Source organism: Semicossyphus pulcher, unplaced genomic scaffold (genome assembly GCF_022749685.1).
Source record: "Semicossyphus pulcher isolate SPU_LCO1_2020_fin unplaced genomic scaffold, fSemPul1.0.p SCAF_14, whole genome shotgun sequence".
Classification (NCBI taxonomy): Eukaryota; Metazoa; Chordata; class Actinopteri; order Labriformes; family Labridae; genus Semicossyphus; species Semicossyphus pulcher.
Window position 1 is genome coordinate 30219257 of NW_027211648.1, and position 12496 is coordinate 30231752.

A 12496-nucleotide genomic window follows, 5' to 3' on the forward strand; every position below is an offset into this window, starting at 1 on the left:
TCTTTTTCATTAAATAACCCACAAACAGAACTCAGATGTGTTTTTGGGTCACTTGTTCCACTTCCTGTGGATTTATGTAACGTGTTGTGAGCCCTCAATCATACACAGCTTTAGCTCGACAGCTTCTAATTCCTGGATTTCACACGTGTTTAACTCACAGTTAGAAAGTGGGCCAAACGTCACGATGACTTCACATGGAGCCAAAGGAAACTGGTGTCATGGTTAGTCAACACGAGGCGACAGAGACAGAGAGAGAGCGAGAGAGAGAGAGAGAGAGAGAGGGAGAGAGAGAGAGAGAGAGGACCCTCATGCAGACCACGGAGGCCAACAGCAGCAGATCAGGGGTTTAATGCAGAGGTGGACCTGGAAAGGGTCTGAGGTATGCAGATACAGTTCCAAGGTTGATGGATAATTCTGGTATTTTTAGATAATTTAAGGTGTAAATGACGAAGCACAAAAAGTTTTGGAATTGCTCCTGTAGATTGCTTCAGCGTAATCCTTTGGGGCAAAAGAACCTGATCAAAATAAATCCACTAAACGTTCTGGGTTTAACCACCTGAAACAAGCAATTTACTTGAACACAACAAAACCTTTTTTTTTCTATCTACGAGAAGACACCTCCAACTGTGAGATTTCAGCTTGTGTAAGGTTTAAGAAAAAGCAACATGCAACAAGGTCTCTGCAGGGATCCTTTCTGTAACGTTGTCACACACTCAGAATGGACATAGTTGCCCCAGTTGTTTTATTATCATGATGTCTAAGGTCTGCAGCGAGGACGCCTGACAAGATAAAATATGTAGAGCCGACCCCAAAGTTCTCCAAATAGAAGCAGAAATCAGCATTCGAATGCTGCATTTCTGTGTTTCATTATTATACATGCCTCAGCCTGTAGACAGATGAAATCTGTTTTCTGCAGCTGGCACCTGTAGCATAATTACTGCTTGGCAGCCGTGCCCTGCTGACCCTTTCAGAGTGCATGTTCTGTCCTCCGTTAGCCTCACAGTGCACAGACGGTGCAGGAATGGGATGCTAAGCTCTTGGTCTCGTTAGTTTTTGTCTTTCTCTTTATTCCAAATGAATGTCACCTCGTATGTGGAGCAAAGGAATGTTTTTAATACGGCAAAATCTCAGAGCAGCGGCCGGTCTGAGGTTTGCTCTCACATAAAGATTCCATACTCAATATTCTTTGTGCAAAAAGTCTCGTTATGTTTTGTTAAAGTTTGACTGGTTGTTTTGTGTGGCTGAAAAAACAAGACTGCAGGGATGTTGAGCATACACTGTACATATGAAATATGACAGCAGTAACAGACTGGATTTCTTCCCCCTGCACGGTTGCAAGCACTCCTTTGCATCAGTGGAGTAGGAGCAGGCAGCACAGTGGAGAGGCAGCAGGGTGAGGCGAAAGTTGGTAGAGATAACAATGTTTGAGAAAGTATTTTAAAAAGTTATGGAGTGTCTGTTTGCACCCGGGTGAAAATAGTCTCACGGCAGCTATTCGGCTATTTACACCTGAGCCCTCTCAACCCTGCTCCGGCTCCACAAAGAAAAGCATGTGATGTGTTCATGCTACGTGCCTCCCTCAACGACTACAGGCGGAAAAGTAGGACACAAAAGAAAAGGTTACATTAAACACCGAATACAGCGGAGAATATAGTGCTCCTTTGCCAAGTTCATGCAAACTGACTGACTTATAATAGAGTAGAATATATACACCCGGGTGCACATAGACACATTGACTATTCCACCGCGGCTGCAAATATCATTGATGGCTACGGATACCGGGTGCAAATAGCATCTGCCTTTAAGTTATGTGCTCTTATGAATGAAGTCTGAGGGGTTTGGAAAGGATGCTGACACCGGAGTGTACGGCTGAAAAGCAAACTTAATAGTCCCATTCAAGCGCTAAGCTAAGGTTAACATGGCCGACCATTTGTTGGAGAAAATCTTCATGTTGATTCTAGTCTTGTTATCAAACATACTGTATGTCAGCAGTATGCAGTTACTGACGATGAAATCTCGAACCCATCAGCTAACATCGAGCCCGAAGTATCCTCTCGGAACGACGGCCAACTTTTCAGGGCTTCCGGTGGAGACAGCGATGAGCTGTATTGTTTACAGTCCCACTAGCAACTTGTGGGATTGTTAGCTGAACTTACATGCAGGTGTCTCTTTATAGTGTTTAAAAAAAGGCTAAATTGTCCTCTGATGCATTGATGATCCAGGACTGCATTACTGTCGATGTGCTCCTCTTTTGTTTCACTGCATACAATCAAGTCCCTCTGAAAACTACACAATTAAACTCGACTTGCAAACTGGAAACCAGAAGACTTCCAAAACCCAGAATGAAGCCATTGCCTACAGATTCTGCAGAATCCTCAAATAGACTGTTAATCTCAGGAATTTATTGACTCCTCGTGTCCGACAGTTTCTGGCCCCCATCGACTTGCATTGTGTCTTTCTGCAGCTGTGATCAGTGCTCTGGTGATATGCAAACATGATTACATTCTCTGAGTCATTGTCTGAACCAGACGTTCATTCACTTGATCTTTTTACGGATTAGAGGATGTGGGTAAACCGACCAGTTTCCATTTTTAAACAGTCAATGTTCCAACCAGAAGCTTTACAATCTTTCTAATTGCATAACTCAACCACAGCAGTGAATCCCACCGTGACCCCTGGTTGCACAGTCCTTGACGGCCTTAGAGCATCTCTTGTTCAGCTGGGCAGTGGTTCTTTTTTGAACCATGAATTGGCTGGCTGCTGATACACTTTCTTTAACCGTCCGCCTCGAGTCCTGCTGAACTTCCTGCAGACTAAAAGTTTAGAGAAGTCCTGTAGTGTCTCTGTGGAGGAAGAAGGAGTTCCTCCTGATCGGGCTGCAGGTTAAATATCCAAACAGACGGGAACTGAATGTTGTTCTATGAATCTATCATTCTGGAACAAACCAGGGTTTATCACTGAGCTTTTTTAAAGCACAAATCTTTATGAAAATGTCAGCTAGCTTTACTTTGAGCTCCTTGGTTATCAAAGTAATAACCGAGAAGATAAAAGATTTAAGGTGAGTCAGACAAGGACGGACATCAACGCCTCAGTTTTCTAAAATTGTGTGCATCCTAATGAAAAGATATTTATCCACATGATGAAGCTGTGGAGACATTCTGGATGAAGGAAACTGGATTCCTAATGTTCTGACCTGAGCAGAGGACGGCCGCACACCTGCATCACTCAGATAGTTTTCTGATGCATCACATAAATATACTTTAACACCTCTGTGCTCCTGGTTTGTCCCACAGGTCCTGCGATCCCTGTCGGAGTGGACGTTCAGGTGGAGAGCTTGGACAGCATCTCTGAGGTCGACATGGTAAGAACACCTGTCTTTATTCACACCTGTCTGCAGTGTGACAGATTATAACAGATCAGGTACGTAGCTGTAGAGAAAAGCGTTGCTGTGGTGGTGGAATACTTTTATGTATTTTGTCAGTTTATTTATAATAATAAAGTTTATTTAGTACGAATCAAAAACAATAAAATGATAAAACAAACAAAATAAATGATATAAAAATGATCTGGAAACAAACGATCTTTGGAGAAATCGTTGCCCTGCCTCGTCTCTCCTCATGCCTCTTCTTCACCCCGTCTGCTCACATCTCATATGAAAGATACGAGGAGAGGAGGCAAGGAAAGGAATCAAGGAGAAATGAGAAGCAGCTAATGTGCTACTGTCACTTTGCATCCTGTAAAGACGTGTTGAACGCACACATACAAGTTATGGACGTAGCTACTGTGACGTCACCTGTTGGTTTCTTGACTCTGTAAATGAAGCCTCGAGGTTGTGATTTGGCCGACGCCATGTTGGTTTTCTGGAGCCAGAAGTGACCATATTTGGACAAGAGGGCGGAGCTGGAGAGGAGTGAGGGGTTGGCCAAGTTATCACATCTAACAGTCTGTAGTAAAAAAAAAGTCAGAGTAAACAGGTAGCGGACTCACAGCTCACTCGCGCGGTGAGAGAGCGGCCGGTGAATGACTTAAAATAAGAACTTTACTACAGTCCGCTTTAATCTCTCCTGACTCCTCCTCCTACAAACTGACCGACAAATAAATAACTGTTTGATAAACACTGAACAGGCTAACAAGCAGCTAAAGCGAGCACAGTATACCTGCTACTTAGTGCTAAAATATGTCGATACAATAACACTAACATTTAACTCACTTAAAGCTGGAGCTCAGACTGCACGCACAGAAAGTTCCAGAGAGAGAGAGACGGATTATTTGTCCTCTAAAGGCTCCAACAACACAAACAGGTGAAGTTAAGCTCAGTGACCGTGTCTGTGTTTACGTCTAGCAGACAGCCAGCAGCATCCACCTGTCACTCAAGTGACCACGCCAGTTGAGTTCAACGACCTCTAGAACGATAAAAAGCATCATTTAAAGTTTTGTGTCCCTCAAGTTCAGAAGTTTTTATTACTAAGATTTAAAAACATGGTTGGATGGTTTCTGACAGCGTGTGTGTGTGATGGACAGTTTGTGTGTGTGTGCAGATGATCAGGGCTGATATTAAGTTGTGCTTTATGTTCTGGAACAGATGAAACAAGTCAATATAAAATACATTGTTCATATTTTACAAAGACAGTACAGTCATACACGGCTCCGTGCAGCTCCTTCCAGTGTAATGAGGATTAACATGATCTGAAAATAATCCAGTCAGTATCATTTTCTACCTTAAAGTAAATTCAAATCCAATCATCCAACACAAACAGTGAGTGAGGACGGTTCTCTCCGGCTCTGAGCCCAAAGACAGACGAATGTGTGAAGCTTTGAAAAGCTGGATTTTCTCTAAATCTAATTAAATGTTGACAACCAGAAACAGTTAGCACGTTTTCCCCGCTGACGGCTTTTTGATTGTCTACGCAGTCGACAGACTTTATGGTGTTCAGCTGCACCGGCTCGTGTTTGTCTCTGGGTGAGTTCAGGGTTCTGCTGAGCAGCTTTATTCTTTAGTCAGTTAAAAACATCACATCTATTAGAAACAGTCGAACACGCTTTTATACTGACAGGAGGACGCTGCGAGGGAGGAAGAATACACAGAGAATCATCCCTGCTCAATTCAGTGCATGCTGGAGTGTTGCTACTGTATCTCCACACCTGTGTACAAAGTGTGGCTTCATGTGAGCTAATGTTTCTGAGGTATTCAGCTTAAATATAAAGCAGGAAGTAAACCAGCATCCCTGGAGACGTCACTTCCTGTCCGTCGAATGGCCTAATGACCAGGTCACAGTGATGTCATTTATTGATACCGTAAAGTTCATTGAAGTTTGGCACTATCCTGTTCGATCGATCGATGCTTTTCCCTTCATGGTTGCATGCAGGGTGATGTACGCTGCACAAACTGTAGAGCCTCCCATTGAAGTCAAATTAAAATGGCTTCAGCGTAGCTCTAACACTGTTTGTGGCTGCAGTGGCAGCTGTTATTGTTTTTTACATGGACTGTATATAAGAAGAGGAAGCAGCCTTATTGCATCTAAAGTGGATCTAAAGCATCCTTTCTTGTGGCCAACAGGGGGCGACTCCAGTAGTTATAGAAGTCTATAAGAAAATGATCCTCCTCCTCTCCTGATTTATTCCCTCAGTAAATGTTTTCCTGATGAGTTTATGGTCTCAAACTCTAGTTTCAAGTCTTCTTCAACACAGCATGATGTTCATTTAGTCACTGATGCTCCCATTTAGAGTAACACAGACCAGAAAGGATGCCCTGAAAAAGACTGTAGCTTTTGGTTGAACTAAAAGACACTCAGAGGAGTCAGCTGATCAGTAAGTAACCTACTCTTTGTTTGAAGCTTGTTTTGACAGATGCACCTTGATAATAAAAGTCATAATCTCAAAGATTTTCATGTAAATAAATGTCTGTAAGTCTCTCTCTCTCTCTGAATGAGGTGACACAATGACTGAGCCTGTGGCCCACTGATGAAAGCCTTTGCAGTATATAGTATTATTATGGGCTGGGTGTCTGTGGCGGCGCCCAGTTAGTGACACGTTCTCCATCAGCCAGCAGTGGTTGGTCTGCCAGAGAGGGTAGGCGGAGCTAAGCGGCTGCTTTTCCGCTCTCTGCAAGTGTTGCGAGTAAACAGTAATCTACTATGGCTGAACAAACAAAGAAAAGATGGATGACTACAGATACAACTTCAACAAGAAGTGAAAATCCAAAGAAGAAGAAACAAACTCGACGCTCAGATGAAGCAAACAGTCTGAAAAGGAAAGCGACCGTCAGCCAGGAAAATCAGGAGTTACAACCAGAGCCAACCGTGGACGTCACACATGCAGCACTGTCTGGATATCTGGGAAGTGTGCTCCTGCAGTTACCGTTTCTCACCACAGGTGCCGCCAAAATGAAAATGATCACTTTAAGCTTCTAGCTGCTCACTTAGTGTTTGCTAACCCCTGGTTCATCTCCAGCATCACCCCCTTGTCTTGTCGTTTCTGACTCCTGAGGGCTGAAATGCTAAACTGAGAACATCAAAACAATATTCCAAAACCCAGATTGGTCATGGTGGCTGCGTCCAACAAACACTCTTTGGTTTTGACAGATTAATACTTTTACAGACTGCAAATTCTATGTGTTAGTGGTGCGACTGATAAACATCCTGATTAGTGTATCTTCAGACATGGGCCTTCTGTCGTTTCTTATACACTCTTCTTTGTCTCCACAGGACTTCACCATGACTCTGTACCTGAGGCACTACTGGAAGGACGAGCGCCTGTCGTTCACCAGCAGCACCAACAAGAGCATGACGTTTGACGGCCGCCTGGTGAAGAAGATCTGGGTCCCTGACGTCTTCTTCGTCCACTCCAAGAGGTCCTTCATCCACGACACCACCACCGACAACATCATGCTGCGAGTCTTTCCTGATGGACACGTCCTCTACAGCCTCAGGTGTGTAGCTCTGCCGCGTTCACCTGTTCAATGTGAACTTAACAGACTTTTTCACAGCAGACAACCTTTAACATAGTCGCTCAGTGGGTCGCCATGCCAGTACAACAAGCTCTCTTCACGTTCACCTTGATAGCTTGTTGTTTTGACCTTATATGGTTAACTTGTGATTTTATATCATATCAGTCAGGAGTAAATTTACAAAGTAAAAGCCCAAAGTTAATATCACTTTTGGCTCTTTTATCTCCCACTGTTGGATCAATGAGCTGCAGACCCTTTAAGCATTTCATCACCCTGACCTTCATTGGATGGTTTTCATGTGTTACTGTACAAGTTCAGAGCCTTTCAAGGATCACACTCTGAAGAGAAGCACCTTTCTTGTTATTGAAACGGCTGAAGAAGCTGAATGACGTCCTGTATGCAGGTGCAGGAAGCTCGTATTTGTTGCGAGGTCATTTTATCGGGAGTGAGCCGACTTTTTACCACAGAGAAGAAAATGATTCGATACAGATCTGTTAGACAGAAGCAATGTCGGTGTCCAATTATGCAGTTAATGTCTGCATTGTTTCATGAGACAAATGCACACGAGTAGAAACATCATCAGAGAGACAAACACTCCTTTATTTGTGTTTGTATGATGAGCTGTTGTCAGAAAGAAACTGTTTCTGTTGATTTGATTTCCTGCAAACAGCAGCAGACTCTTTGGTTTACTGACTGCAAGAGAATCCAAATGACTTTGACAAAGTTTCTTTGGATGTTGGAACATCAGTACGTCTCAACTGGATGTCTTTATGTCAGCGTTGTCCTGCAGGCAAAGATGAGGTTTTATTTAAAACAACCCGTAAATGCAGATTTGATGAATTTTGTAGGAAGGAAATGAAATGATCACAGTACAGTCATTTAATGTTTAAGTAAGAGGGGACTCTTTAATAGCACTTTTTCACATATGCAGACACACTGTGTCTGTGTGATCGAGACAGGAGGGAACGAAGTCAGTAAGAGCCAACACACAGCTTCAGGTGCGACCGGACACGGATGCTGACAGGAAGTGCACAGAGGCAGTGCATTAAGGTCAGAGGTCATAAAGAGCTGGGTCTGTAGCTTCTTCTTAAAGGTGAAAGGGACTCTGCGGACAGAGTGGAGTGTGGTAGCTCGTTCCACCACCGGGGGACGACAGAGGAGAAGAGTCTAGTTAGAGACGTAGGGCCCTGTTGTGATGGGAGCACCAGGCGTCTTTCATTGGCAGAGCGTAGTGGGTGGGACGGGGTGTAGACCTGGATGAGGGCGTTCAGGTCGGCAGGAGACGTTTGTGTTGCTGTTTTGTAAGCGAGCGACAGGGTTTGAATTTGATGCGAGCGGCGACTGGGAGCCAGTGGAGGGATATGAGCAGTGGAGGGATATGAGCAGTGGAGTGACGTGCTGTTTAAGGTTGATTGAAGACCAGTCGCGCTGCTGCGTTATGGATCATCTGCAGAGGTTTGAATGTGCGTGCGGCCTGCCAGGAGGGAGTTATGGTAATCAATGTGTGATATCACGAGGGCCTGTACCAGCAGGTGTGTTGCATGCTCTGACAGGTAGAGTCTGATCTTCCTGATCAATCGAGGCAACATGAACTTTAGCTGGTCGTTAATTGTGACACCCAGGTCCCAGGCACACTTTGTGGGTATGTGTTCAATTCACTGTGATGTATAAAATCCACGTTCCCTTAAAGATACTGATTTTTTTTATATACAGTGCATATTGATAGATCAATATGGATGGATCACATCTTGAGGATGGGTTGTTCATGAATCGGATCTGATCAAAGCTCCAGTTTGTGTTCAAACTTTGATCCAAACATCGGGATGATCCTGATCCCAGCTGACGGAGGATTCAGGATTTCAGGAACTCAATGTGATAAAAAATAAACAACAGTTTCACAGTGTAGTTTATACTGTCGACATGTTTTACATATTAAACTTGAGCTGCTGGTTCTCTACAGCAAATGAAGTCAACATTAGGGTTGTAAAGACATGAAGGATTGCCCTTGTATATTTTTGGAGGCATTGTTATTCTGACAGTACAGAGACGACAGGAGACGAGAAGAAGAGACGAAAGACAAAACATGTCAAAAGGAAGATTTTTTTTATTTTGCATTTGACGCTTTGACGTTAATCTCAACCTTATAAAGTTATTTTTTAAACTTTGACGTCATTCTTGAACTGCAAAACAACAAAAGAACGTCCTGTTATTTTAATCTCATGCATGGTGCCAAGACAGGACAACATGGGAGGGGTGGGAAATTGTTGTCATATAAATCATAGCTTACACCAAATAGCTTCAATATCAAACATTAAATACATCATTTAAAGCAGCTGAGAGGAACCCTCATTTTGTGTGGATGCTGGCGCCCCCTGTGGACAAAGTGTGTTACATGTAGTCCCTTTTAGAGCTCTGGTAATCCAGATTTGGAAACCTTAAGAAGTCCAGGTTGATCCAGTTTTACTTTGAAAACCAGGACAGAAGGGAGATGGGTTAGCTGATCTTGGATAGCAAAAAATAAGATCTCCATTTTGATCCAGATTAAAGTCTTTGAACACCCGGGCCACGGTCTTTAGGAGGGATGCTGTCAAAATCAAAATCTACGTTTGACAGATTTATTATTTAAGTTAAATATTTATGTAAAGTGATTTATGTTTAAACAAACTTCCACTCAGAAAACCTGAAGCTAAAAATATTTGCGTGTAGAAACGAGCTGCTCACGGAGAGGACGCATTAAAGACGTTTGTTTTTGACTTTTGGCTCTCTGGCTTCTTCATCCAGCCCTGCTTTAAAAACTCTGCTCCCAGATTTACATTTATTTATTCATTCGTTCATCCGTGTTTAAGCACTAAATCAAAGTTATAACGCAGCCAAAATGAAGCCCGCTGGCAGTCTCTGAAGCCCTGCAGGTGTCCATTACTCCTGTTAGTTCTGCTCAATTCAGAGAAATCAGTACATGCAAACTTGTTTACTTTTGTACTTGTGAACTTTTTTAAACTTTTCCAGCTCTTATATACGTTAATTACTTTCTCATTCCTCTTCTTGTCAAACGAGTGTCTGCTGTTGCTGCAGCAGATGCGACGAGGAACAGAGACGTTTCTCTGCAGCGTTTGAAGTTCTGTTTGTAGTTCTGCTCGACTTCACATCTCCGAACCGATGACGAGGAAACTCCGGAAATAGTTTTAGTAAATCTGAGTCACATTTGAGTCTGACAGCTCGCTTTAATGAGCATCTCGTCACGACATGCACCTACCTGTACGCTCACCTGGGTCAGGGATATTTGTAGTTTGGAGATTCAGTGAGGTTCTAATCTGGGAAAAAGAATCAACTTTAGTTCGTATTTCAACCTTTAAAGCAACCTGTGCGAGGGCTCGGGTGAGACGGTAAACTCTCAATGAAAAAAACCGATATTAATGGATTAAAAAATAAGATGATGTATCAACTCTGCGCTCCCCAGAACACCTGATCCATTACCGTGCTTCTGCACTGCAACATAACAAAGACCAAAATGTCAGAATATGAACGGTAACCTTGCAGAAACGCACAAAGAGAGTGATGTGAATGAACTTGATGCCCTTGTATATTTTTGGAGGCTTTATTCTGACAGAACAGAGACGACAGGAAGTGCAGAAGAAAAGAAGAAAGAAAGGAAGTCAGAAGGAAGTTTTCTGACATTTTATTCTCAACTTACGACTTTGTTTTCAAAAGTTTGACTTTATTCTTGAACTGCAAACTAAAAAACAAACCTCCTTTTTTAACCTGCTGCAAAGACAGGAAACGATGGGACAGATAGGAAGTGACATTCAAGAGGGGGTCAGACTCACCTTGTGCATCATGCAGGTCATCGAGGAGAATCATGAAGTCTGACAGACCGAGCAAACAGATGTCCATCACATGTTCAGAAATCATCCAGTGCTGCTTATTTGAACTACGTTCATGGTGCCAGCTCATCACTGTGGACCACAGGCTGTATATAAAGATGGCCGACATGACAGCCCCCTAAAAGTGAAGCCCAACCCTCTCTATCGCCCCCTGCTGACTGGCTGCAGTATAGCTCATAAAGCCCGCCTCCTCCATGTTAACAGATGGGACATGAGTCAAACTATAAAATCAAAATACACGTCAAATACATTTTTCTCAAACATGGTTTCTGTCATTATAGTTAGTTCTTATCGTGTTGATTTATGTCACAGTGTTCATTTTTCTGACAAGTTTACTTTTAATTAGTTATTTTATGCTATAAAAAGGGGGCGTGGCCTCATGATTGACAGCTCTGTGGACAAATGGGGCTCCTGCAGCGTTCTGTTCCTGAGTAGCAGAGTAGAGGAGGAACGGCGAGAGGAGACGTAACTAACACTAACACTACAGTCACTGAACTTTCCATCAGCGTGAATATCTGCTTCAGACCGACACAAGAAGCTGTTCTGCTGCAGACTGAGCCCACCTGAGGGCTCCAACACGCCAAGGACACCTGAGGGCTCCAACACGCCAAGGACACCTGAGGGCTCCAACACGCCAAGGACACCTGAGGGCTCCAACACAAGAGGACACCTGAGGGCTCCAACACAAGAGGACACAAGGTAAAGGTGTGTGTCGGGGAGAGGAAGGTGCGGGATGTCAACACTGCGGCTCCAGCAGCCGATCTCTCCTGCACACACTCTGGATACAGATGAGCAAGATGGCAGCGCCCGCTCCGGGGGGGTTTAGGCTTCACTGTAGTGAAACGAGAGGAGGAGGAGACGCGTCGTTCATCTTGATATACAATGACTAGTGTGGACTCGTGCTCACATTCAGATAATCAGCACTTCATTTTGAGCGTAAACAAAGAGAACAGAGTTAATCTTTGTGTTCAGATTCAGTCCACAGAAAATAAACGACTGACGACAGATGATCCCGGTGTTCACTGTGTTTCTGTTTCCACTCACCACGTGTGTAATGAATGTTTGCAGCATCACGACTGTCCTCACCGTGTGTCTGCTCTTGTTTGTGTTGTTGCAGGGTGACGGTGACCGCCGCCTGTAACATGGACTTCAGCCGCTTCCCTCTGGACTCTCAGACCTGCTCGCTGGAGCTCGAGAGCTGTGAGTGAATCTTTTATTCATGGTTATGATATTAATCATGTGGAGAACGAGAAGGCGTCTTAGCGTAGGAGAGAAGACACTGCTAGATGTATGAATCATTTAATAATTCAAGGGAAACTCGTCCATTTAAGGATTCACTTCTATTTAATTGACGATATCTTCTATTAATGTATTATGTCTCTAAGAATCAGGACCGTGTAATATCTTATTCTGCAGCAAGAGTTTGATTTTCTTTACAAATAAAAATGCTAAAATTTCAAGTAGTTTCTTGCCGTTTTAAATTTTTGAAAGAGACATTATAAACTAAAGAAACGAGGCTTAGGAGCCATGTCAGCTAAATATATGAAACACTTTAGAGCAAAAGGATTTACAGCATGTGTAGTGAGGGAAGGCCACTGAAGGCCAAACAGCAGCTGTTCATAAATGTTCTTCAAAAAATCAAGTAAATCGTAATGAATCCAGGTAAAAT

At 43.3% G+C, this 12496-nt stretch overlaps 1 protein-coding gene across 1 annotated transcript in view; it reads left to right on the forward strand.

The window, feature by feature from the left end:
- gabrr2a (gamma-aminobutyric acid type A receptor subunit rho2a) overlaps positions 1-12496 on the forward strand; it is a 53368-nt gene that overhangs the window by 27274 nt on the left and 13598 nt on the right. The window contains 3 exon segments of the mRNA XM_069661603.1: positions 3294-3361; positions 6705-6928; positions 11945-12027. Coding sequence (XP_069517704.1) covers positions 3294-3361; positions 6705-6928; positions 11945-12027 — 375 coding nt within the window.